At 47.2% G+C, this 25,000-nt stretch overlaps 1 protein-coding gene across 4 annotated transcripts in view; it reads right to left on the bottom strand.

Annotated features, from left to right (window-relative positions):
• LOC124008497 (runt-related transcription factor 1-like) overlaps positions 1-25,000 on the bottom strand; it is a 62,440-nt gene that overhangs the window by 14,388 nt on the left and 23,052 nt on the right. Inside the window, exons 1-3 of one of the 4 annotated variants that reach the window (XM_046319812.1) lie at positions 9,956-10,698; positions 8,524-8,780; positions 441-597 (exon numbers count right to left, since the gene is read on the bottom strand). In XM_046319812.1, the coding sequence (XP_046175768.1) occupies positions 441-597; positions 8,524-8,780; positions 9,956-9,983 (442 nt within the window). In that variant the 5' untranslated portion in view covers positions 9,984-10,698. The other 3 variants (XM_046319813.1, XM_046319814.1, XM_046319811.1) reach the window with 3 other exon arrangements.

The raw sequence follows: 25,000 nt of genomic DNA, 5'->3' as shown, positions 1-25,000 counted from the left end.
TGAGCTGCATTCTAGGTCCTGTGGGTGTGTGTGTGTTTTAAGTCAGACTAGATGGCTGTTTGTGTGTGTGTTTCCCAGAAGAAAAGAGGAGAAGGAGGAGTGTGTGTGTGTGTGTTTAGAATAGTTTATGTCATAGTCAGAAGTGTGTGTGTGTGTGTGTGTGTGTGTGTGTGTGTGTGTGTGTGTGTGTGTGTGTGTGTGTGTGTGTGTGTGTGTGTGTGTGTGTGTGTGTGTGTGTGTGTGTGTGTGTGTGTGTGTGTGTGTGTGTGTGTGTGTGTACAGTAACAGTAGCTTATGTACAGAGAGGCCTGTGTTTTAAATAGATAAGGCAGGACATTTGCCTGCACCTGATTTGGAGTAACTGCGGTTCACCGTCCGTTAGGGACAGAGAGAGAGAGAGCTATATCAGTATATCTATATGTGTGTGTGTGTGTGTGTACCTCGTCCGCTGCGGCCTACAAAGCGCAGGTCGTTGAAGCGAGCCACCTGGTTCTTGAGGGCGGCCGTGGCATTGCGGAGCTCTGCTGAGTAGTTCTCATCGTTCCCCGCCATCACCGTGACCAAGGTACCGTCAGGGATATCACCAAGGGCAACCACCTACGGCAATAGGAGGAGAGACAGAGACACAGTCAGATAGATGGAAACTTTATTGCTTGTCTTGCACATTACAAAAAAAAGACAATACATAAACATAATTACACACGTACTTTACATTGAACACTTTACACAAAACATCAGGGGCGCAACCTATACTGGGGACGGGGGGACATGCAGTTTTGCCCCCCTTTTATCATTGGATTGAGATACAAAACGGGGCAACAGTGTGTTTTAGGACGCCTCCGAGTGGTCTGGTAGGCTGTTTGGAGAGTTTCTTCGACTGGATAATAAAAAATTAAAAAATTAAAATAACCATTATGTCCCCCCCCACTTCTAAAACCATGTTGCGCCCCTGGGTAGATATATGTATTTGGTAAAAGAGGAGCATCTTTAGTTATATTGCAACACTCTATTCCGAGTGTATTCAACTATGTTTATACTTTTATAAATAATATTGAAAAATGATTCATTCTAGTACTTCATAATGAATTAATTATTCATTCTGAATCTATTTAGTCTACTAAATGAGAGGGCAGTCTGGGTGTTTTTGTGCCCCAGAAAGCCACCCAGACTACAGACTGAATAGCTCCACACCCAAAGCAAATAGACCCAGGGAGAGTCATTTTCATATTAACTGTAATCATGGCCACCAATCAGCGTGCAAATGTACAGAGGAGATACCGGGCATGGTGTCATGTTTGTCATTTATTATCATGTCTTGTCCCTGTGCTCCCCATTCTGTTCGTTTCCCTCTGCTGGTCTTATTGGGTTCTTTCCCTCTTTCTATCCCTCTCTCTCCCCCTCCCCCTCTCACTCTCTCGCTCTCTCTTCTCTCTATCGTTCCGTTCCTGCTCCCAGCTGTTCCTATTCCCCTAATCATCATTTAGTCTTCCCACACCTGTTCCCGATCCTTTCCCCTGATTAGAGTCCCTATTTATTCCTTTGTGTTCCGTTCCTGTCCCGTCGGTTCCTTGTTTAGTATTCACCGTGCTGTGATTGTGTTTCGCCCTGTCCTGTCGTGTTTTTTGCCTTCATCAGATGCTGCGTGTGAGCAGGTGTCTCTGTCAACTACGGCCTGCGCCTACCCGAAGCGACCTGCAGTCTGTGGCCGCTTCTCTTGTTATTCCCCTCTACAGACTAGAGGATTTCTGTTATTCCCTGTTTGGACTTGAATAAACTCTGTTTCTGTTAAGTCGCTTTTGGGTCCTCTATCACCAGCATGTCAGAAGGAACCGACCAAGGAATGGACCCAGCGACTTCAGACGCTCGTTACACTGCCGTCAAGATCCAAGGAGCCATGCTCGGCAGACACGAGCAGGAATTGTCTGCTGCTCGCCATGCCGTGGAGAACCTGGCCGCTCAGGTTTCCGACCTCTCTGGACAGTTCCAGAGTCTACGTCTCGTGCCACCTGTTACTTCCTGGCCTGCCGAGCCTCCAGAACCTAGGGTTAATAACCCACCTTGCTACTCCGGGCAGCCCACTGAGTGCCGCTCCTTTCTCACGCAGTGTGAGATTGTGTTCTCTCTCCAACCCAACACATACTCTAGAGAGAGAGCTCGGGTTGCTTACGTCATTTCACTCCTTACTGGCCGGGCTCGAGAATGGGGCACAGCTATCTGGGAGGCAAGGGCTGATTGCTCTAACAAGTTCCAGAACTTTAAAGAGGAGATGATTCGGGTTTTTGACCGTTCAGTTTTTGGTAGGGAGGCTTCTAGGGCCCTGGCTTCCTTATGCCAAGGTGAACGGTCCATAACGGATTATTCTATTGAGTTTCGCACTCTTGCTGCCTCTAGTGAGTGGAACGAGCCGGCGCTGCTCGCTCGTTTTCTGGAGGGACTCCACGCAGTGGTTAAGGATGAGATTCTCTCCCGGGAGGTTCCTTCAGATGTGGACTCTTTGATTGCTCTCGCCATCCGCATAGAACGACGGGTAGATCTTCGTCACCGGGCTCGTGGAAGAGAGCTCGCATCAACGGTGTTTCCCTGCTCCGCATCGCAACCATCTCCCTCCTCTGGCTTTGAGACTGAGCCCATGCAGCTGGGAGGGATTCGCATCTCGACTAAGGAGAGGGAACGGAGGATCACCAACCGCCTGTGCCTCTATTGCGGAGTTGCTGGACATTTTGTTAATTCATGTCCAGTAAGAGGCCAGAGCCCATCAGTAAGCGGAGGGCTACTGGTGAGCGCTACTACTCAGGTCTCTTCATCTAGATCTTGTACTACTATGTCGGTCCATCTACGCTGGACCGGTTCGGGTGCTACATGCAGTGCCTTGATTGACTCTGGGGCTGAGGGTTGTTTCATGGACGAAGCATGGGTTCGGAAACATAACATTCCTTTCAGACCGTTAGACAAGCCTACGCCCATGTTTGCCTTAGATGGTAGTCATCTTCCCAGTATCAAATTTGAGACACTACCTTTAACTCTCACAGTATCTGGTAACCACAGTGAGACTATTTCTTTTTTGATTTTCCGTTCACCGTTTACACCTGTTGTTTTGGGTCATCCCTGGCTAGTATGTCATAATCCTTCTATTAATTGGTCTAGTAATTCTATCCTATCCTGGAACGTTTCTTGTCATGTGAAGTGTTTAATGTCTGCCATCCCTCCCGTTTCTTCTGTCCCTACTTCTCAGGAGGAACCTGGCGATTTGACAGGAGTGCCGGAGGAATATCATGATCTGCGCACGGTCTTCAGTCGGTCCCGAGCCAACTCCCTTCCTCCTCACCGGTCGTATGATTGTAGTATTGATCTCCTTCCGGGGACCACTCCTCCTCGAGGTAGACTATACTCTCTGTCGGCTCCCGAACGTAAGGCTCTCGAGGATTATTTGTCTGTGTCTCTTGACGCCGGTACCATAGTGCCTTCTTCTTCTCCGGCCGGGGCGGGGTTCTTTTTGTTAAGAAGAAGGACGGTACTCTGCGCCCCTGCGTGGATTATCGAGGGCTGAATGACATAACGGTTAAGAATCGTTATCCGCTTCCCCTTATGTCATCAGCCTTCGAGATTCTGCAGGGAGCCAGGTGCTTTACTAAGTTGGACCTTCGTAACGCTTACCATCTCGTGCGCATCAGAGAGGGGGACGAGTGGAAAACGGCGTTTAACACTCCGTTAGGGCATTTTGAGTACCGGGTTCTGCCGTTCGGTCTCGCCAATGCGCCAGCTGTTTTTCAGGCATTAGTTAATGATGTTCTGAGAGACATGCTGAACATCTTTGTTTTTGTCTATCTTGACGATATCCTGATTTTTTCTCCGTCACTCGAGATTCATGTTCAGCACGTTCGACGTGTTCTACAGCGCCTTTTAGAGAATTGTCTCTACGTAAAGGCTGAGAAGTGCTCTTTTCATGTCTCCTCCGTTACTTTTCTCGGTTCCGTTATTTCCGCTGAAGGCATTCAGATGGTTTCCGCTAAGGTCCAAGCTGTCAGTGATTGGCCCGTTCCAAGGTCACGTGTCGAGTTGCAGCGCTTTTAGGTTTCGCTAATTTCTATCGGCGTTTCATTCGTAATTTCGGTCAAGTTGCTGCTCCTCTCACAGCTCTTACTTCTGTCAAGACGTGTTTTAAGTGGTCCGGTTCCGCCCAGGGAGCTTTTGATCTTCTAAAAGAACGTTTTACGTCCGCTCCTATCCTCGTTACTCCTGACGTCACTAGACAATTCATTGTCGAGGTTGACGCTTCAGAGGTAGGCGTGGGAGCCATTCTATCCCAGCGCTTCCAGTCTGACGATAAGGTTCATCCTTGCGCTTATTTTTCTCATCGCCTGTCGCCATCTGAGCGCAACTATGATGTGGGTAACCGTGAACTGCTCGCCATCCGCTTAGCCCTAGGCGAATGGCGACAGTGGTTGGAGGGGGCGACCGTTCCTTTTGTCGTTTGGACAGACCATAAGAACCTTGAGTACATCCGTTCTGCCAAACGACTTAATGCCCGTCAAGCTCGTTGGGCGTTGTTTTTCGCTCGTTTCGAGTTTGTGATTTCTTACCGTCCGGGTAGCAAGAACACCAAGCCTGATGCCTTATCCCGTCTGTTTAGTTCTTCTGTGGCTTCTACTGATCCCGAGGGGATTCTTCCTTATGGGCGTGTTGTCGGGTTAACAGTCTGGGGAATTGAAAGACAGGTTAAGCAAGCACTCACGCACACTGCGTCGCCGCGCTTGTCCTAGTAACCTCCTTTTCGTTCCTGTTTCCACTCGTCTGGCTGTTCTTCAGTGGGCTCACTCTGCCAAGTTAGCTGGTCATCCCGGTGTTCGAGGCACTCTTGCGTCTATTCGCCAGCGCTTTTGGTGGCCGACTCAGGAGCGTGACACGCGCCGTTTCGTGGCTGCTTGTTCGGACTGCGCGCAGACTAAGTCGGGTAACTCTCCTCCTGCCGGTCGTCTCAGACCGCTCCCCATTCCTTCTCGACCATGGTCTCACATCGCCTTAGGCTTCACTACCGGTCTGCCTTTGTCTGCGGGGAAGACTGTGAGAGCCGCCAATAAACGCAGGATTAAGAGTCCAAGGTATTGTTGCGGCCAGAGAGTGTGGCTTTCCACTCGCAACCTTCCTCTTACGACAGCTTCTCGTAAGTTGACTCCGCGGTTCATTGGTCCGTTCCGTGTCTCCCAGGTCGTCAATCCTGTCGCTGTGCGACTGCTTCTTCCGCGACATCTTCGTCGCGTCCATCCTGTCTTCCATGTCTCCTGTGTTAAGCCCTTTCTTCGCACCCCCGTTCGTCTTCCCTCCCCCTCCCGTCCTTGTCGAGAGCGCACCTATTTACAAGGTACATAAGATCATGGACATGCGTTCTCGGGGACGGGGTCACCAATACTTAGTGGATTGGGAGGGTTACGGTCCTGAGGAGAGGAGTTGGGTTCCGTCTCGGGACGTGCTGGACCGTTCACTCATCGATGATTTCCTCCGTTGCCGCCAGGATTCCTCCTCGAGTGCGCCAGGAGGCGCTCGGTGAGTGGGGGGGTACTGTCATGTTTGTCATTTATTATCATGTCTTGTCCCTGTGCTCCCCATTCTGTTCGTTTCCCTCTGCTGGTCTTATTGGGTTCTTTCCCTCTTTCTATCCCTCTCTCTCCCCCTCCCCCTCTCACTCTCTCGCTCTCTCTTCTCTCTATCGTTCCGTTCCTGCTCCCAGCTGTTCCTATTCCCCTAATCATCATTTAGTCTTCCCACACCTGTTCCCGATCCTTTCCCCTGATTAGAGTCCCTATTTATTCCTTTGTGTTCCGTTCCTGTCCCGTCGGTTCCTTGTTTAGTATTCACCGTGCTGTGATTGTGTTTCGCCCTGTCCTGTCGTGTTTTTTGCCTTCATCAGATGCTGCGTGTGAGCAGGTGTCTCTGTCAACTACGGCCTGCGCCTACCCGAAGCGACCTGCAGTCTGTGGCCGCTTCTCTTGTTATTCCCCTCTACAGACTAGAGGATTTCTGTTATTCCCTGTTTGGACTTGAATAAACTCTGTTTCTGTTAAGTCGCTTTTGGGTCCTCTATCACCAGCATGACACATGGGTTCTACGGCTCTGCTCTGTTTTTCAACTGAGAAACTACATCTTTAGTCCACACACACACACACAACCCCTCTTCACCCACACACACACACAACCCCCCTTCACAGACACACAACCCTCCTTCACCCACGCACACACACAACCCCCCTTCACACACACAACCCCCCTTCACCCACACACACACACAACCCCCTTCACCCACACACCCACACAACCCCTCTTCACCCACACACACACAACCCCCTTCACCCACACACACACACAACCCCCTTCACCCACACACACACACACACAACCCCCTTCACACACACACAACCCCCTTCACCCACACACACACACAACCCCTCTTCACCCACACACACACAACCCCTCTTCACCCACACACACACAACCCCCTTCACCCACACACCCACACACACACACAACCCCCCTTCACCCACACACACACACAACCCCCCTTCACCCACACACACGGCAGAGATGTAAAATACGGGTGTTCGGCAGTCCCAGTATAGTTTACATTCTCGAGGACTGTTGGGGAGCTACGGAAGTCAGACATGAGAGAGAGGTTCGATGGAGCGTGAAAACGGCCCTGCAGAACAAACAATAATGAGGAAACGATTATAGAGCTCTTCAAGCAGACGGTCAACAACATCCAGACACAAACACACACTTAATGGCAACAACATCCGCCTATGACTTTGTTTATAATGTACATAATGTATACAACTCCCTCAATCTGATTTCACAGTATATTTCTATGGCTTTTTTCACAAACGCTTTTGTCCTAAAGTGCTTAAAAGTACTTTACTTGGAGGATATAATTCCCATTATGGATGCCCAGAACGACATCAGCCTAATGAAACAACTGGAGACATTGACGTGCATCATTCCAATTCTGAGAACTGCATTACAAAGTTAAAAACTGTAAAGGAAGTAGGCTATGGCTATAATAATATTTTTCTCCAATTAAAAGTTTATTCTGTGACCATGCACCCCAATAATCTGAGGGGGCACAAAATATGTGAGGGGTGGGGGGTGGGGGGGGGGGTCCGTCTGTAAATTGGAGAATTTAGCATTTTTCAAACACCTGAAACAGATTTTTCTGGCAATCTAGAGCCATAATCATTACGCTTAATTCTATGTCACAAAAAAACCTCACATCTTGAGCTTAAGTCTGTATCCTCCTGAAACTAAATATGCCTCTCTGAATCTCTGCTCAAATCTGGGTAAAACATCGAAAGGAATGTGAGTCTAATTCAGTAATTGCTTGCTTTTCTAAGTCTATCAACCTTGCCAGCTGGCATGCCAACTAAGATAGTTAGACAAGCTACTCTAACTTGATTGATACCCTTCAATGGCTTATTGGTAGCTAGTTATGAGGTTGGGAGATTGGGTACTGCTCATGGCCAGTTATCAAGCACCATCTCACACACACGGCAAGTGGTACCGGAGCGCCAAGTCTGGGACCAAAAGGCTCATTAACATCTTCTACCCTCAAGACTGCTGAACAGTTCATCAAATAACCACCCAGACTATTTGCATTGACCACCTTATTTTATTCAACAACAAAAATTTGGCACAAGCTCGATGTACACTCATTGGACAATAACCACACACTCATACATACTACACTGACACTTCAACACATACACACCCACAAACACACACACATTCCTTCACACTTCACACACACACTGCTGCTACTCTCTGTTTATTATCAAGTCATAGTCACTTTACCCCGTCACCTACATGTACATAATACCTGAATTACCTGGACTAAGCTGTATCCCTGCACAATGACTCGGTACTGGTACCCTTTGTATATGTGGCGGCAGGGTAGCCTAGTGGTTAGAGCGCTGGACTAGTAACCGGAAGGTTGCAAGTTCAAACCCCTGAGCCGACAAAGTACAAATCTGCCGTTCTGCCCCTGAACAGGCAGTTAACCCACTAGGCCGTCATTGAAAATAAGAATTTGTTCTTAACTGACTTGCCTGGTTAAATAAAGATTAAATTAAATATAGCCTCGTTGTTGTTATTTTATTTGTGTTACTATTTTTCCATTAGTTTATTTAGCAAATTTTTCTTACTTACTTTTTAAAAACTCTGTATTGTTGGTTAGGGGATGGTAAGTAAGCATTTCAAGGTAAGGTTGTAATACCTGTTGTATTCAGTGCATATGACAATATATATATTGTATTTGACACACACATACATAGACATTTATGAGAGACATTGCCATTAGACTAAATTTGCGCAGGAAAACGTTCCTCTACAGCCTCCAGAAATGATTCAAAATAAAACAACAAATATAGCACTACACACACACACACACACACACACACACACACACACACACACACACACACACACACACACACACACACACACACACACACACACACACACACACACTCCCTCACTCACCTTGAATGCGATGGGCAGCGTCTTGTTGCACCTCCAGTGTGTGGGTAGGACAGAACAGATGAAGTTGGGGCTGTCTGTCCTCACCAGTTCTCCTGGGTGTTCTGACAGCACCTCCACCATGCCTCGGTCTGCAATACGCAGCTTTCCCACCAGGGCGGCGCTACTGCTCTCCTGGGCACCCAGGGGCAGACCCTCACTCATCTTACCTGACAACAGGGTGGTGGAAGGGGGGGAGAAGCGCCGACCAGGTGCTGGGTCTGGAGAAAGATGGAGATGTAGATAAATAAGTGAGTGAGGACACAGACAGACACAACGCAGGCCTATGTGTGCAAGTAAATAAAAACTCATTTAGGCTATTCACATTTTGAACTGTGCACATCATCAGTATTTTCTATTCTATTTTCTCAATGTGCATGTAGTTTCAAGTTGGCCTTCAGAGCACAGAATTATACAAGTTCTCAGAATAGAGCGCAGTGAAATTACAACAGCGGAACCCAACCCTGGAGAGCCGGAGACACGTGAAACCAAACCGTTAAAAAACAGCCAGCGATGCTGTGTCTGACAGGGCCCGGCGCGCGCTGTCGGTCGGTCTGTCTGCCACTCAGCCTAGCCAACCACAATCGATGCCACATGTTGGCGGTTTGGAACGACCGGGGGTTTAAAAACCGCTGCTGCCTCTCGCTCTTTCAACAGAACTTGGAGTAGTGTAACACAGAACTTGACTGAACTCCAACTCCGTGTTGCTCTCATCTAACCATCCAATACTAACAGAAAACCACGTGCTGTGGATGGAAGGATTTATTTATAAACCGTTGATGAGAGGGGAAGTAATGTGCTTTGCATGTGTTTTTATGTGGTTTCCACTAGTTACCATAGTCACAAAGTTGAAATTGGCTGTAGGCCTATCGTAAAACTTAATGAAAACTCGAATTATATTTTTGGTCTTAATTTAGGGTTAGGAATAAGTTATCAGTGTGGTTAAATTCAGGGTTAAATTTAGCTTGAATTATATAAATAGGCGGGGTTTCTGACTTTGTGGATGTGGTATCTAGTGACAACTGATTAATGTAGCCTAACCTCAAGTGTGTGCGCGCGTGTGTGTGTTGACATGTGTGCTTACATTTATACCCGCGCGCATTCACACAGCCAAGAAACACACCGAAACCAGAATTTGAAGAGGAAATAAACGTAATAATTGGCAGGACGCCAACGGGTTTTTTTTTTCTCTCACAGCGATTAGGCTACAGGCTACATTTGGAACCTAGCATGCACAAAGCACTAAACCACAGTTCAGAGGGAAGTTGAAATCTTGGTTGATAATAATACACAGGTTCTGCCACAGTATGGTGTTGATAAGTTAGACAGGACAAGATGGGTATAGATACCAACACATATTCAAACGTGCGTAAAATGTGAAAATAAGTTAATGTACCGTATTTGGAGTCCCAAAGGAAGACCATTTGTGTACCGCAGTAGGATCCAGTTAAACTGACTCTCTGTGGAATATATAGCTCTATGTTTCTTCTGATATTTTCCTCAAAATGTAAAGCCGTTGTCGTTAGACGAACTCTCCCAGGGCACGTGGGTCAACAGTGGAAACCAGACGACAGTCTGAAGGTACCTGCGTGGGCACGAATAAAACTGGGTCTCTGCGTTGTAATGGAGTAAAAGACCTTCGGTTAACAAATTACACAAAGTCCTCATTCCATGATCCGTGTTATGGACACATAAACTGACGAGGCATCCACCGAGCAGATACTAAATAAAACCCGACCGTCATTCAAGGAGGTCTCAGGGCGCATTCAACTGAGCAAGCGAGCAGCGAATAAGAAAGTCCAGTTGGGTTCTTGTTTTCTGTTATTTTCCTCTTCTGTTGTTCTTCAATAACTTGTGAGTTACTCGCCACAAAAGGTCAACTTTGATGGATGTTCTATGGCTCCACAATCTGCAATAGGGATCTTCTCGTCTCTGTGCGTGCCAACATGGGAGACGGAAAAAACTTTAATACTTCAATTTCGCTTTTATAAATAGGGTCTGGAATGTCAACGAGGAATAGGCTAGGATGTGTCACTGCAAACAGCCTTATATTTCGACAAACCCTTGTTGAATGCTCCGGTTGTGTATAGAGTTGAGTTTCTGCGTATGAATGAACGTCCCGACAGTGGGAGGCAGGGTTTTACTGGCAGTCAGTCCGCAGTGCTGGAATGCGTCCCTCCAGGGTTGGATTTGCATAGAGACAGATCTCAACCAATGGAATCGAGCAACTACGGAGAGTCCGGAAGGGTTTAACCAATCAGAGCTGCGTCCGTCCAGGGATAAAGAATTGTGGGTTCTAAGGAAGGCTCGGGCCAGTCAATGGAATTCCACTTTGGGGCTGCGGTGCACGATGCAGGATGAGAGACGGACACAGCGGTCGCGCTCTAGTATTGTGGTTTTAACATAAAAGTCAACAGCGTGCAATTGGATGTTGGATACCAATACAAAAACAAAAAATACAATAAAATATATTGAAAGGTGGATTAAAATGATTGTTCACAAAAAAAATGCCCAAATCACAATTAGACCAAACACACATATTTAGTTGGAAATACACTTTAGCCTACCTAATGCCTGATATTTCCCGGATGATTTCTCGTGACGGTGTCAAAACATAGTCTGCATACACCATAACAAAATAAGATGAGTAAATATCCATGCAATACGTTAGCCAATAAGACATAGCCTATGTGCCTATGTGCCTATAACAGGAAAAGTAAAGAGAGAAGCTCAAATGACTCATCTGTGGATGAGGGGGACATTTATACAAAGACAGCCATTCTGCTGAATTCCAGGGCGCGTGTACTGTTCCAGTGGACATATTGGTCATGCGCTGATTTATTCGGGGAATATGATATCAGCAATAGCCACCACGTCACCGCTCTAACCATATAACCCAGGCAGCATCACATCTGCGAATAGATTATATGGAGGCCACAGTGACGCATTTTTCGGACGATGTTCCATTTCATATAGGCCTATACCCCCTCTATAGCACTGTGGCTAGTGTCCAATGTGATGTGGGTTTAGAGGTTGACGTTATAGTAGGTTCCACAATCCATGCACAACACAGACATACTGAATAAAGTAACCATTGCACATGGGATGTATTTCATGATAGTGTGACAGAGCGTAAATGCGCGTGCTTAGAATGTAGCTTTCACGGTGTCAGAATGTAGGCTCTCATCCTCAACAACAAGACTTCAAATAAACAGTTATCTACACGTAAGCATGAAAGTTACCTTTTGTTTTCCACCGCTGTGCAACAACGTTGCCACATAAAGATGGCGGTGTAAAGTACCGTAGTTAAGTAAAAATACTTTAAAGTACTACTTATGTAGCCTAATTTGGGGGGTATGTTTTACTTTACTGTTTATATTTTTGACAACTTTTACTTTTACTCCACTACATTCCTAAAGAAAATATGTACTTTTTACTCCCATATGTATTCCCTGACCCCCAAAAGTACAGTATTGGTCAAATCCACGCACCTATCAATATAACTCATTGTCATCCCTACTGCCTCTGATCTGGCTGACTCACTAAACACATACTGCGTGTGTACGTACCCCTGTCTGTCCGTAAATATAAAAACAAGAACGCTGTGCCTTCTGATTTGCATATTATAAGGAATTTGACGCATTTCTTTAACTTTTACTCAAATAGGCCTATGACAATTGAGTACTTAAGTACATTTAAACCCAAATACTTTTAGACTTTTACTGGGTGACGGTCATTTTCTTTAAGGTATCTTGACTTTTACTGGGTGACGGTCATTTTCTTTATGGTATCTTGACTTTTACTGAAGTATGACATTGAACACTTTTTCCACGACCGCATAAAGCACCTCCCAGGCCTTGTGGTGTCAGTGCGCAGTGTGGGCGTCGTGGCTGCACCAAATATCAACAATAGGTGGCGGCATACGATCTAAATCACCTCCTGGCAAATGGAAAGCTGTAACATACTCGCAGGCCTCTCTGTAGAGAATACTTTTATATTGCGTGACGATGTAAATAAAAACAGACGATCTTATATATGTGAATATTTTTGAATGGTGTAAATATGTTCCATTATGGAAATGATTTAACCCCACATTGTAGGCTACTTTCAAATTCAGATCAAAGCAGAAAACAAAATTATTCTGAAATCCAAAATTATGATTATGTTCTCTCATTATCTCCTATGTTTAGCTAATTTCGATTGACCAGTTCAATATTCATCGCCACAGGCTATGTGTCTTTGCCATGATGACTATGAAGAGTCTAGTCCACCTGTATACGCAGAGCTCAGTAGAAAATATTCGTCTGATGAGTTTTTCAGTTTGATTTGACAAAGAGAGGTCAGTCTGACAGCCTTGTCGGGGAGTTTTAGAGAACTGTCAGTTTCTCTCCTCTCTCCCCGTGTTTTAAGAACGTATAGCCACAGGGGTGATGATAAAAAATGTAACGGCTTACGCATCCGCCTGGCCGGTCCGACTACAGTGTCCGTGATAGAAAGTGACTGGCCTTTTTGCTCTATATACAGGAAACACGGTGCAAAGAATCGGAACTTGATTGTTCCTGTCCTAACATCTTCTTGATGTTGGATTGATTCATTTAGGCCGTAACGAAATAATGGATAATGGTGCGTATTTTTTGCAATGGACACATTCTCAAGGAAAAAAAATGTTTTTATTAGAATAACGGATAAAACATATTTATGTGGATTCCCTCTGATTAATCAATGTTCCATTACTTAGGAAGTGTTGACATAGGCCTACAGAAGAATTTAATTCAGTTAGGCTTATTTCCCATGCTCTTGTGCGCATGGGGCTGCGAGCAGAATGTTGAGTGATTATTCATGTTTAAAAGTATCAACTTCACTGACACATCCAAACAGCTTACTGGAAATGTGATTCAATGGTGCCGGATAAAAGAAGCAGAAGCTAAATCGCCTAAAAAAAGGCCAGCCACTTGTGCCATGGCTGAATAATGATAATAATAATTACAATAAAACCACATAATGCTCCAAAGTCAATCATGTCCCTTTGAATAAAGCATTATAATTCAGGCAATCAAATAAGTCCGTTATAACCACATCCAATGACTCACGTAGCCTAGTTATATCTCTGTGCAGGTGTGTGTCGTGACCGCAAGGCCCGGGCCAGCCGCTGTTTGAGCATTTCACTGGAAACGCATTTTGTCGCAATTGTTTGTGTTGAAATATATCCGTTCTGAGAGATGGACACAACTCATCTTTACATTTAAAAAAAAGTTTAACTAGGCAAGTCAGTTAAGAACAAATTATTGTTTACAATTCTTATTTACTGCTTTGTTCAGGGGCAGAACGACAGATTTTTTACCTTGTCAGCTCGGGGATTCAATCCGGCAACCCTTCGGTTACTGACCTAACGCTCTAACCACTAGGTTACCTAACCCTAACTCTAAATCTATAATTGGAGATTTTATTTATTATAGCCTATTCTAATATCGTCGTATATACATTTAGGATTTCATTAATAAAACACAAAGCTCAGTTAAAATGCCCCCTTGGAGATGTGCTAATAATTAGATCATTGTTATAAACAATAAAACAAAGCATATAGCCTATTTACTCCTATATGACACATCAAATTAAATAGATTCGATTCTAATTAAAACAAATACAATTTCGTTTTTTCACATGCTAAAGAAAAATGTTTTTTGAAAGCCGTAGCCGTAAAAATGTTGGTTGCCTAAAAAATTGAAATAAAAAAAACCTATAGCCCTACAATCACGGCCTAAAATATTCAATCATTAAAATAAATCGAGATTTCAATATAATGTAAGGAAATATTTCCTCACAAATGAACCGACTTTACTGTTGCCTAAAGGAAGAACTGCTACTTTGAGGGGACAGGCAGGGAGAGTTCAACAAGAGAGAGAGCGAGAGGCTTGGATTTCCTCTCGTCCCGTTCACCTCTGAGCAGCGGTAATCGGATAGGCGCAAACTGCTTGATCAATAATGTATGTAGTCGGCTATCAAATCTATCGATATGCGTCGCGAGGCTACACGCTGCAGCATGTTCGCGCGATTAACTGGAGGCCGCTTCCATTGCATTGGGAAAGAATCAATTCTGGAGAGATGATTGGTTTAAATGACAAGCCATCAGCATAAAACAACGGATCTAGCCTGCCCATGAACCTATAGGCCTATAGAGTAATATAGCCTAAACATTTTTTCGATGTAAAATAAGACGTTCATTCATTCATTGTTTTTTGAGCATCCGTTAACATCAAGTAAGGTGAACCACCCAAACCAAAATACAGCCGCAGCACACAGAAACACAAACTGTTGTATGTTGTATCAATCAAATGTTTCACTCTTTTTACTTAAACCCATTCAGGACAACATTGGAAAACAGACTGGAGAAAGAATGAGAGGTGAGAGAAAAGTAAACAAAATAAGATTTAAAAGGGTGAGAGGAAGCTGGTGATGATTATGATGGTGGTGGGGATGATGATGAAGACCATGAAGAAATTGCAGCAGGTAAAGATGAGTTATGAGGAAGATTCAGGGCAAATGTCTTTCAATTTGACAAACAAAGACAAAGACGACAGTGGTTGAGAGGCAGACAGTGATGATGTTGATGATAACGATGAAGAGGAAGGGGTAGACGAAGACGACAGTGGTTGAGAGGCAGACAGTGATGATGTTGATGATAACGATGAAGAGGAAGGGGTAGACGAAGACGACAGTGGTTGAGAGGCAGACAGTGATGATGTTGATGATAACGATGAAGAGGAAGGGGTAGACGAAGACGACAGTGGTTGAGAGGCAGACAGTGATGATGTTGATGATAACGATGAAGAGGAAGGGGTAGACGAAGACGACAGTGGTTGAGAGGCCGACAGTGATGATGTTGATGATAACGATGAAGAGGAAGGGGTAGATGAAGACGCAGGTGTAGTAATAAAAGCAGGATAGATTACCAAAGAGCCCATTGCCAGTTCGGCCTTTCCTCATCAGGTACATGGCCCAGGACAGGGGACCGGAGTTGGAGAAGGGCCCAGGATTCATGCTTCGTCTCTGGGTACTTGCGGAGCGAACGGTGGGGTGGGTTTTTAAGACCCAGCACAGGGATATGGAAAGCTAGATCCCCCTCACTCTCACCCTCATCCTTTTATACCCACCCACCCGCCACTCTACCCACCTCCCCCCTCGCCCAAGATATTAGTGAAAAACTGAAAACGAGAGAAAGAAGGAGAGAAAGGAGGGGAAAACGGATGGCATCCACTCATGCTTAATATATTCCCTCACTAAGCGTAGCCCCGGGGGACTCGGCATCACTCTGCCCTCAGGCAACTCAGACCTGCTAATTTCATTTAGTGACTCAAATGATTTTTCTCTCTCTCCTTTCCTCTCTCCATCGCTCCCCCCTCCATGTCTTTTTCTCACCTCTCTCCCTCTCGCTTCTTTTTCTAAAGTTCTGACAAATGGTGAAAATAAAGGCAAAGAGCAGGGGATTGTGTTTTAAGTAATTGTCATCGAGTTTGTGGATCACATGAAGACGGACTATTTTCTCAGTGGTTCACGCCTGAGTTTGGGAACCACACGGTCCTTACACTGGAAGATCTGTAAACCAGATTGGAACGACAGAGACAGTTTGATTTGCCTGTGACAGCTCCTGAGGTGACATGACCACTATGGCTGGTCTCTGGCTTCCTGGAAACCACCTAGCGTGACACGGATCTGTCCTCTGGTCTGGCTGAGGTTGGTGCATGGCCACTGAGGTTTCTGGGTCGTCCTCCACACACACCCCGAATCCACCACTCATAGTCACTATCCCACAGACCTGGGCCCAATGGAACTCTGGGTACACCAGTGGCAGTACCACAGGACACCAAATGTGTGTGTGTGTTGCAGGGATCTGGTACCCCACAGCAGGTCATGATGGTCTAGTAAAGGCACTACTAGGGACAAGCTTGACAGGATGTGTCGCCTCTGTCCACACACTGTATTAGTTGGTTGGAACCTCCTCTTCCACTCTGCCAATCTCTGCAGGTCAGAGTTTCACTTTGGGGACGTGGATTGAACTGTCCCTCTAATCGTCTTTTTCTTTATACTTGTTTATATCTCTCTCTCTCTCTTAGGGGACTGCTGTGTTCGTGTCCTTTCTGTCTCTCTCTCATTCTGACAGTCTCTCTCTCTCTCTCTCTCTCTCTCTCTCTCTCTCTCTCTCTCTCTCTCTCTCTCTCTCTCTCTCTCTCTCTCTCTCTCTCTCTCTCTCTCTCTCTTAGGGGACTGCTGTGTTCGTGTCCTTTCTGTCTCTCTCTCTTTCTGACAGTCTCTCGCTCTCTCTCTCTCTCTTAGGGGACTGCTGTGTTCGTGTCCTTTCTGTCTCTCTCTCATTCTGACAGTCTCTCGCTCTCTCTCTTAGGGGACTGCTGTGTTCGTGTCCTTTCTGTCTCTCTCTCATTCTGACAGTCTCTCGCTCTCTCTCTCTCTCTCTCTTAGGGGACTGCTGTGTTCGTGTCCTTTCTGTCTCTCTCTCATTCTGGCAGTCTCTCGCTCTCTCTCTCTCTCTTAGGGGACTGCTGTGTTCGTGTCCTTTCTGTCTCTCTCTCATTCTGACAGTCTCTCGCTCTCTCTCTCTCTCTTAGGGGACTGCTGTGTTCATGTCCTTTCTGTCTCTCTCTCATTCTGACAGTCTCTCGCTCTCTCTCTCTCTCTCTCTCTCTCTCTCTCTTAGGGGACTGCTGTGTTCGTGTCCTTTCTGTCTCTCTCTCATTCTGACAGTCTCTCGCTCTCTCTCTCTCTCTCTCTCTCTCTCTCTCTCTCTTAGGGGACTGCTGTGTTCGTGTCCTTTCTGTCTCTCTCTCATTCTGACAGTCTCTCGCTCTCTCTCTCTCTCTTATGGGACTGCTGTGTTCATGTCCTTTCTGTCTCTCTCTCATTCTCTCAGTCTCTCTCTCTGTGCCAGGGGCAGTCTGTCCCCTGCTGTCTCTAGAGTCGGGGCCACCCTGAGGCCAGCACCAGGGCCACACTGAGGATCAATACCCACACACTCGCCCCTCCTCACCACCTCCACCACCTCCCTGAACATGGGATCGATGGAGAGATACAGCCTGGGGAGGAGTCTCATAGAGCTTCAAAGAGCTCATCACTCAGTCACTCAGTCACTCATCACTCACTCACTGAAAGTGTTAGCAGATTGTTGTAAGTTTAATGTAGAAGATTTACAGCAGTTGGAATTGAATGTTTCTGTAATCAAATATGGTGAACGCAGTGATAGTGACTCTCAAGTTAAAATAGAGGGGAAAAAATGTGAGGCTTGCACGTACGCACGTACGCACTCTCACACCTCCTCTATAATTCATGGGCTGTATTGTTTGGATGCAGTTAACTGCTACTTAAAAGTAATTAATTGATTTTCTGACATATCAGTTAGCAGCACTGCCAAGTGACAGAACAGAGTGGTCCAGCACCTGGTTAACAGACACACACCTTCACATAGCCGCACGCATGCACACACACACACGCACGCACGCACGCACGCACGCAAGCACACACACACACACGCACGCAAGCACGCCCTCACGCACACACGCAAGCGCACGCACGCACGCACGCACGCACGCACGCACGCACACACACACACACACACACACACACACACACACACACACACACACACACACACACACACACACACACACACACACACACACACACACACACACACACACACACACACACACACACACACACACACACACACACACACACTCTCCAGGAATGGGACAAACAGCCCACACACACTCAGTCCAGCTGTATTTACATTGCAACTAAGGAAACTAAACTCTTAACCAGTGACACACACACATGCAACACAAACACACAGCATTTCAAAGGAGCAGTTTTTCCCATGGTCCCTTTCCTGTACTCCCCTGCCCATCTCTGAATCCCCCAGGGCCCAATAGACCCAGTAATGCTAACATGGCTAACACCAGAACTAGTTTCATGACAAGATAATCAGGCTAATCTGTCAATCACAACTAAATCAGAATACTACAATGAATTCATCCCTCAATCCAAGTGCTGTTTGATTTGGCCATTTCTGACTGAAGATATGACTCAGTGCATTGAGTTGGTCTGTGTCTGAAACCTGCCAGTCTTAAGAAGGGAAAGCTTGTGTGTGTGTGTTGAATAATTCAGCGTGCTCTCAGATGAGAGAAAACTAGCAGCTCTATGAGGCACTCCTCCTGTGGAACTACTGATTGATTTTCTGACACAAGCTATGAGAAGAGAATATGAGAGAGAGAGAGAGGAGAGGAGAGGGAGAGAGAGAGGAGAGGAGAGGAGAGAGGGTCACATAGCGCTCAACGGTTTGAAGTGATGTATCTGTCTAAACGTTACTGTGACACCCGTTTGTACCCTTGTAATGTTGACACCTATTCCAGTCATAGTATTCATCCTATGCACAGTTCAGCTGTCCACACTTCACTTTTCACCTACAACTTATATCTCAGCACCTCTGTCTTGCTGTATAGAGCAGTGAGCAGGGAGAGAGGGATGGAAGGAGGGAAGGATGGAAGGAGGGAGGGAGAAAGGAGAGGGGAGAGAGGGATGGAAGGAGAGAGGGATGGAAGGAGGGAGGGATGGAAGGAGAGAGTGGTCCAGCACCTGGTTAGGAGGGAGGGATGGAAGGAGAGAGGGATGGAAGGAGAGAGGGAGGGGGACGGGAGAGGGGAGAGAGAGAGAGCTATGGGATCTGCCTCAGGCAGCGTTTAGTGCAGTTTGAATGGATGAGCAGGTGCAGTGATGCAGGAAAACACACACACACACACACACACACACACACACACACACACACACACACACACACACACACACACACACACACACACACACACACACACACACACACACACACACACACACACACACACACACACACACACACACACACACACACACACACACACACACACACACACACACACACTGACTAGTTTAATCACCTGTGAAAAAGGACACTATTCCATGTGATCAACAGAAGAGACTGGGACCACGTGTTGTGTGTTTATTTCCATGTCTTTATTTCAGCACATTTGAAATAAGTATACGGTCTGCTTCCTCTTTTGTGATTTCGGCCCGGGTTACTGTTATTTTTTTTAAAGTGCTTCCTGAATAAAATGTGATATATTGATCTGTAAACTATGGAAGGTTTTCATCTACCATCCATTGGTATGGACGCATAGAAGGATCAATAGAAAGAGGAGAGGATGGATGGATAAAAGGATGGATGGATGGGCAGTAAAGGTGCATGGTGTCCTGATGGAGGGATGAGCCTTGGCCTCGGGGCAGGAAGAGGGGGATGAGAGAGGGATTGGAGGAGGAGATCCCAGAGGAAACGAGAACCAGGAGCACGAGTCCAGAAGTGAGGAGAAGCAGCCACTGTACAGTCCTGGAAGTGATTTACATTAGGTTGCCCCTCTGACTCAACAGAAAAACTCAAACTGACTCAAACAACATGTCCATCATTAGCCAACTGATAGTTGGTCAGTGATCAGCGTGAGTGTCTGAGGTAAGCCTGCAGCCTAATCTGGGTCCTGGTGGTTGGGACTGGGTCTGCTGTGGTTGGGACTGGGTCCTGGTGGTTGGGACTGGGTCTGCTGTGTTTGGGACTGGGTCCTGGTGGTTGGGACTGCGTCTGCTGTGGTTGGGACTGGGTCCTGGTGGTTGGGACTGGGACTGCTGTGGATGGGACTGGGTCCTGGTGGTTGGAACTGGGTCCTGGTGGTTGGGACTGGGTCCTGGTGGTTGGGACTGGGTCCTGGTGGTTGGGACTGGGTCCTGGTGGTTGGGACCGGGTCCTGGTGGTTGGGACTGGGTCCTGGTGGTTGGGACTGGGTCTGCTGTGGTTGGGACTGGGTCCTGGTGGTTGGGACTGGGTCTGCTGTGGTTGGGACTGGGTCCTGGTGGTTGGGACTGGGTCCTGGTGGTTGGGACTGGGTCCTGGTGGTTGGGACTGGGTCCTGGTGGTTGGGACTGGGTATGCTGTGGTTGGGACTGGGTCCTGGTGGTTGGGACTGGGTCCTGGTGGTTGGGACTGGGTCCTGGTGGCTGGGACTGGGTCCTGGTGGTTGGGACTGGGTATGCTGTGGTTGGGACTGGGTCCTGGTGGTTGGGACTGGGTCCTGGTGGTTGGGACTGCGTCTGCTGTGGTTGGGACTGGGTCCTGGTGGTTGGGACTGGGTCCTGGTGGTTGAGACTGGGTCCTGGTGGTTGGGACTGGGTCCTGGTGGTTGGGACTGGGTCTGCTGTGGTTGGGACTGGGTCCTGGTGGTTGGGACTGGGTCCTGGTGGTTGGGACTGGTTCCTGGTGGTTGGGACTGGGTCCTGGTGGTTGGGACTGGGTATGCTGTGGTTGGGACTGGGTCCTGGTGGTTGGGACTGGGTCCTGGTGGTTGGGACTGGGTCCTGGTGGCTGGGACTGGGTCCTGGTGGTTGGGACTGGGTATGCTGTGGTTGGGACTGGGTCCTGGTGGTTGGGACTGGGTCCTGGTGGTTGGGACTGCGTCTGCTGTGGTTGGGACTGGGTCCTGGTGGTTGGGACTGGGTCCTGGTGGTTGGGACTGGGTATGCTGTGGTTGGGACCGTCTGCTGTGGTTGGAACTGGGTCCTGGTGGTTGGGACTGGGTCCTGGTGGCTGGGACTGGGTCCTGGTGGTTGGGACTGGGTATGCTGTGGTTGGGACTGGGTCCTGGTGGTTGGGACTGGGTCCTGGTGGTTGGGACTGGGTCCTGGTGGTTGGGACTGGATCCTGGTGGTTGGGACCGTCTGCTGTGGTTGGGACTGGGTCCTGGTGGTTGGGACTGGGTCCTGGTGGCTGGGACTGGGTCCTGGTGGTTGGGACTACGTCTGCTGTGGTTGGGACTGGGTCCTGGTGGTTGGGACTGGGTCCTGGTGGTTGGGACTGGGTCCTGGTGGTTGGGACTGGGTCCTGGTGGTTGGGACTGGGTCCTAGTGGTTTGGACTGGATCCTGGTGGTTGGGACTGGGTCCTGGTGGTTGGGACTGGGTCCTGGTGGCTGGGACTGGGTCCTGGTGGTTGGGACTGGGTCCTGGTGGTTGGGACTGGGTCCTGGTGGTTGGGACTGGATCCTGGTGGTTGGGACTGGGTCCTGGTGGTTGGGACTGGGTCCTGGTGGCTGGGACTGGGTCCTAGTGGTTGGAACTAACAGATGGTCTCTTTAGAAATGAGTCACAGGCTTGTCAACAGACAGAGTCAGAGAAATGGGGACGGGTGGCTGTCCCTCGATAGTCCAAAATGGACTCCCATCCTTAATCTCCACTAATCTGAAAACATTGGCAATGTGAAAGCAACACGTTAACTCTTGTACAGGTATTTAAGGTCGGAGCAGACAAAGGGAAAGGAGACAAAGAGAAGAAGCTACTTTGAGCTATTGAGATGGATCCAGAGTCAGAGGGACTCATATCTATACTATTGAGATGGATGCAGATTCAGAGGGACTCATATCTATAATATTGAGACTCATATCTATACTATTGAGATGGATGCAGAGTCAGAGGGACTCATATCTATACTATTGAGATGGATGCAGAGTCAGAGGGACTCATATCTATACTATTGAGATGGATCCAGAGTCAGAGGGACTCATGTCTATACTATTGAGATGGATGCAGAGTCAGAGGGACTCATATCTATACTATTGAGATGGATGCAGAGTCAGAGGGACTCATATCTATACTATTGGACTCATATCTATACTATTGAGATGGATCCAGAGTCAGAGGGACTCATGTCTATACTATTGAGATGGATGCAGAGTCAGAGGGACTCATATCTATACTATTGAGATGGATGCAGAGTCAGAGGGACTCATATCTATACTATTGAGATGGATGCAGAGTCAGAGGGACTCATATCTATACTATTGAGACTCATATCTATACTATTGAGATGGATGCAGAGTCAGAGGGACTCATATCTATACTATTGAGATGGATGCAGAGTCAGAGGGACTCATATCTATACTATTGAGATGGATCCAGAGTCAGAGGGACAGAGAGGGACTCATATCTATACTATTGAGATGGATGCAGAGTCAGAGGGACTCATGTCTATACTATTGAGATGGACGCTGAGTCAGAGGGTCTCATATCTATGGCAGCATGGCAGGTCCATTCTCACAACCCTCACCGGTAGGGTTGCCAAGTGGTAGGGTTGCCAATTGGTAGGGCTGTGAAGTGGTAGTGTTGCCCCTAATCTCTCGTGGATAGAACTATGTCTGTAAAATCTGGTAATATTATTATGAGACAGAGAGGACAAATAGGTTGAGTGATTGGCTAATAACACAACTCACATTAGGGGCTGTTATTATCTGGGTGACCCAAACAAGGATGTTGAATGGGGGTAGGTTGGGTGGATGAGGGGGGTTAGCTGGACATTTTAATAGGGGTCAGGCTGGCCTTTTCCCCCCCAGCAAGATACAGAGGAGAGAGAGGACACTGGTCAATACATCAGTCATCAGTCAGCCACAAAATCAAAATCAAGTAATGACTCACACGGCCAAAATCCCTTATGACAGAGACAGTGATGGAGGAAGGCAGACAGAAAGACACGGAGGGGACCCCCCCCCCCCCAATCAGCTGAAAAGATCCACCCTCACCTCCCACCCCTCCGGTCCTAACAGTACCCCAGGAGGATGAAGGCCCATTGCTAAATGAAGAAGAAGAGCTGGTTTAGTAAATGGAACCAAGGCCTCTCTTTCCCTCCACACCACGACACACTCGGAGCGAAGCGTCAACGAACTGTTAAATAAATGACCAGTCGAGTCACTCGATGGATAGAACAAATGGATGAGTGCAGTAGCGAAGGATGGGAGGGGTTCTTTCACACACACTTTGCATGGTTACTTCGTTAACCACACTGGGAAGGGGACTCGGTGGAGTGTGTCTGAGTGCGTGTATGTCCTTACTTTGTTAACCACAGTGTTTTGGGGACTGGGGTGGCAGGCACGGTGGACTGGTCCCATTGGGCCGTGGTGGTTCTCGGTCGGTCCATTACCGAGGAACAAGGGGGGTACTCTGTGGGACTCTGTGGTCGGGCCAATGGACTGAACCCCACGGCACTCCGGCATTCTATCGACAGCTAAATGGGCATTTCCTGTCGCGGTTTCTCGCATGGAAGGTGGCGATGTCGCCCCAGAAGCAAAGCATCACGGGAAAGTCGTGGCGTTTTTTTCGCATGCTAGGATGCACCAACACGTCCCCGACCATCACCATCAGAGAGGAGGTGTACCGAAACGAAGGGAGCGAGAAAGAGGAGGGGAATAAATGAATAGTTAAATAGATAGAAGGAATGGAGACACAATTAGAGATGATTCTCATTCCTTCTGGTTGTACTTTAGAGGTTAACTTTGGCATTGAGCGTTCAGGAAGGTGCATTCAGTCCCTAGTATCCTGTTGTAGCCACTAGCCCCAGTAAAAAGCTGTTTCTCATGGATGAAGCTCAGTATGATGGGAGGCAAGATCTCTTTACCCCTGCCTATATGTCCATATCTACCTCAATTACATCGTACCCCTGCCTATATGTACATATCTACCTCAATTACATCGTACCCCTGCCTATATGTCCATATCTACCTCAATTACATCGTACCCCTGCCTATATGTACATATCTACCTCAATTACATCGTACCCCTGCCTATATGTACATATCTACCTCAATAACCTCGTACCCCTACCTATATGTACATATCTACCTCAATTACATCGTACCCCTGCCTATATGTACATATCTACCTCAATTACATCGTACCCCTGCCTATATGTACATATCTACCTCAATAACCTCGTACCCCTACCTATATGTACATATCTACCTCAATTACATCGTACCCCTGCCTATATGTACATATCTACCTCAATTACATCGTACCCCTGCCTATATGTACATATCTACCTCAATTACATCGTACCCCTGCCTATATGTACATATCTACCTCAATTACATCGTACCCCTGCACTTCACCTCGGCACTGATACCCTGTGTATATAGCCATGTTATTACCTTGTACCCCTGCCTATATGTACATATCTACCTCAATTACATCGTACCCCTGCACTTCACCTCGGCACTGATACCATGTGTATATAGCCATGTTATTACCTCGTACCCCTGCACATCGAGTCGGTACTGGTACCCTGTGTATATATCCATGTTATTGTTACACATTGTGTATTTATTCCTTGTGTTGCATTTATAAAAAAATGTGTACTGCATTGTTGGTAAGTAAACATTGTACTGTTAGTCTACACCTGTTGTTTACGAAGCATGTGACAATTCCAATTTGATATGTTCTGCAGTACACACACTGGGCATAGTATTGACTGCAGTGGTGGCCATACAGGGGCTGAGTGGGTTACCCCACCAGGGGGCTGAGGGACCGGG

This window comes from Oncorhynchus gorbuscha, linkage group LG21 (genome assembly GCF_021184085.1).
Source record: "Oncorhynchus gorbuscha isolate QuinsamMale2020 ecotype Even-year linkage group LG21, OgorEven_v1.0, whole genome shotgun sequence".
In the NCBI taxonomy this organism is placed as follows: Eukaryota; Metazoa; Chordata; class Actinopteri; order Salmoniformes; family Salmonidae; genus Oncorhynchus; species Oncorhynchus gorbuscha.
This window is presented reverse-complemented; position numbering and strand designations above follow the sequence as displayed.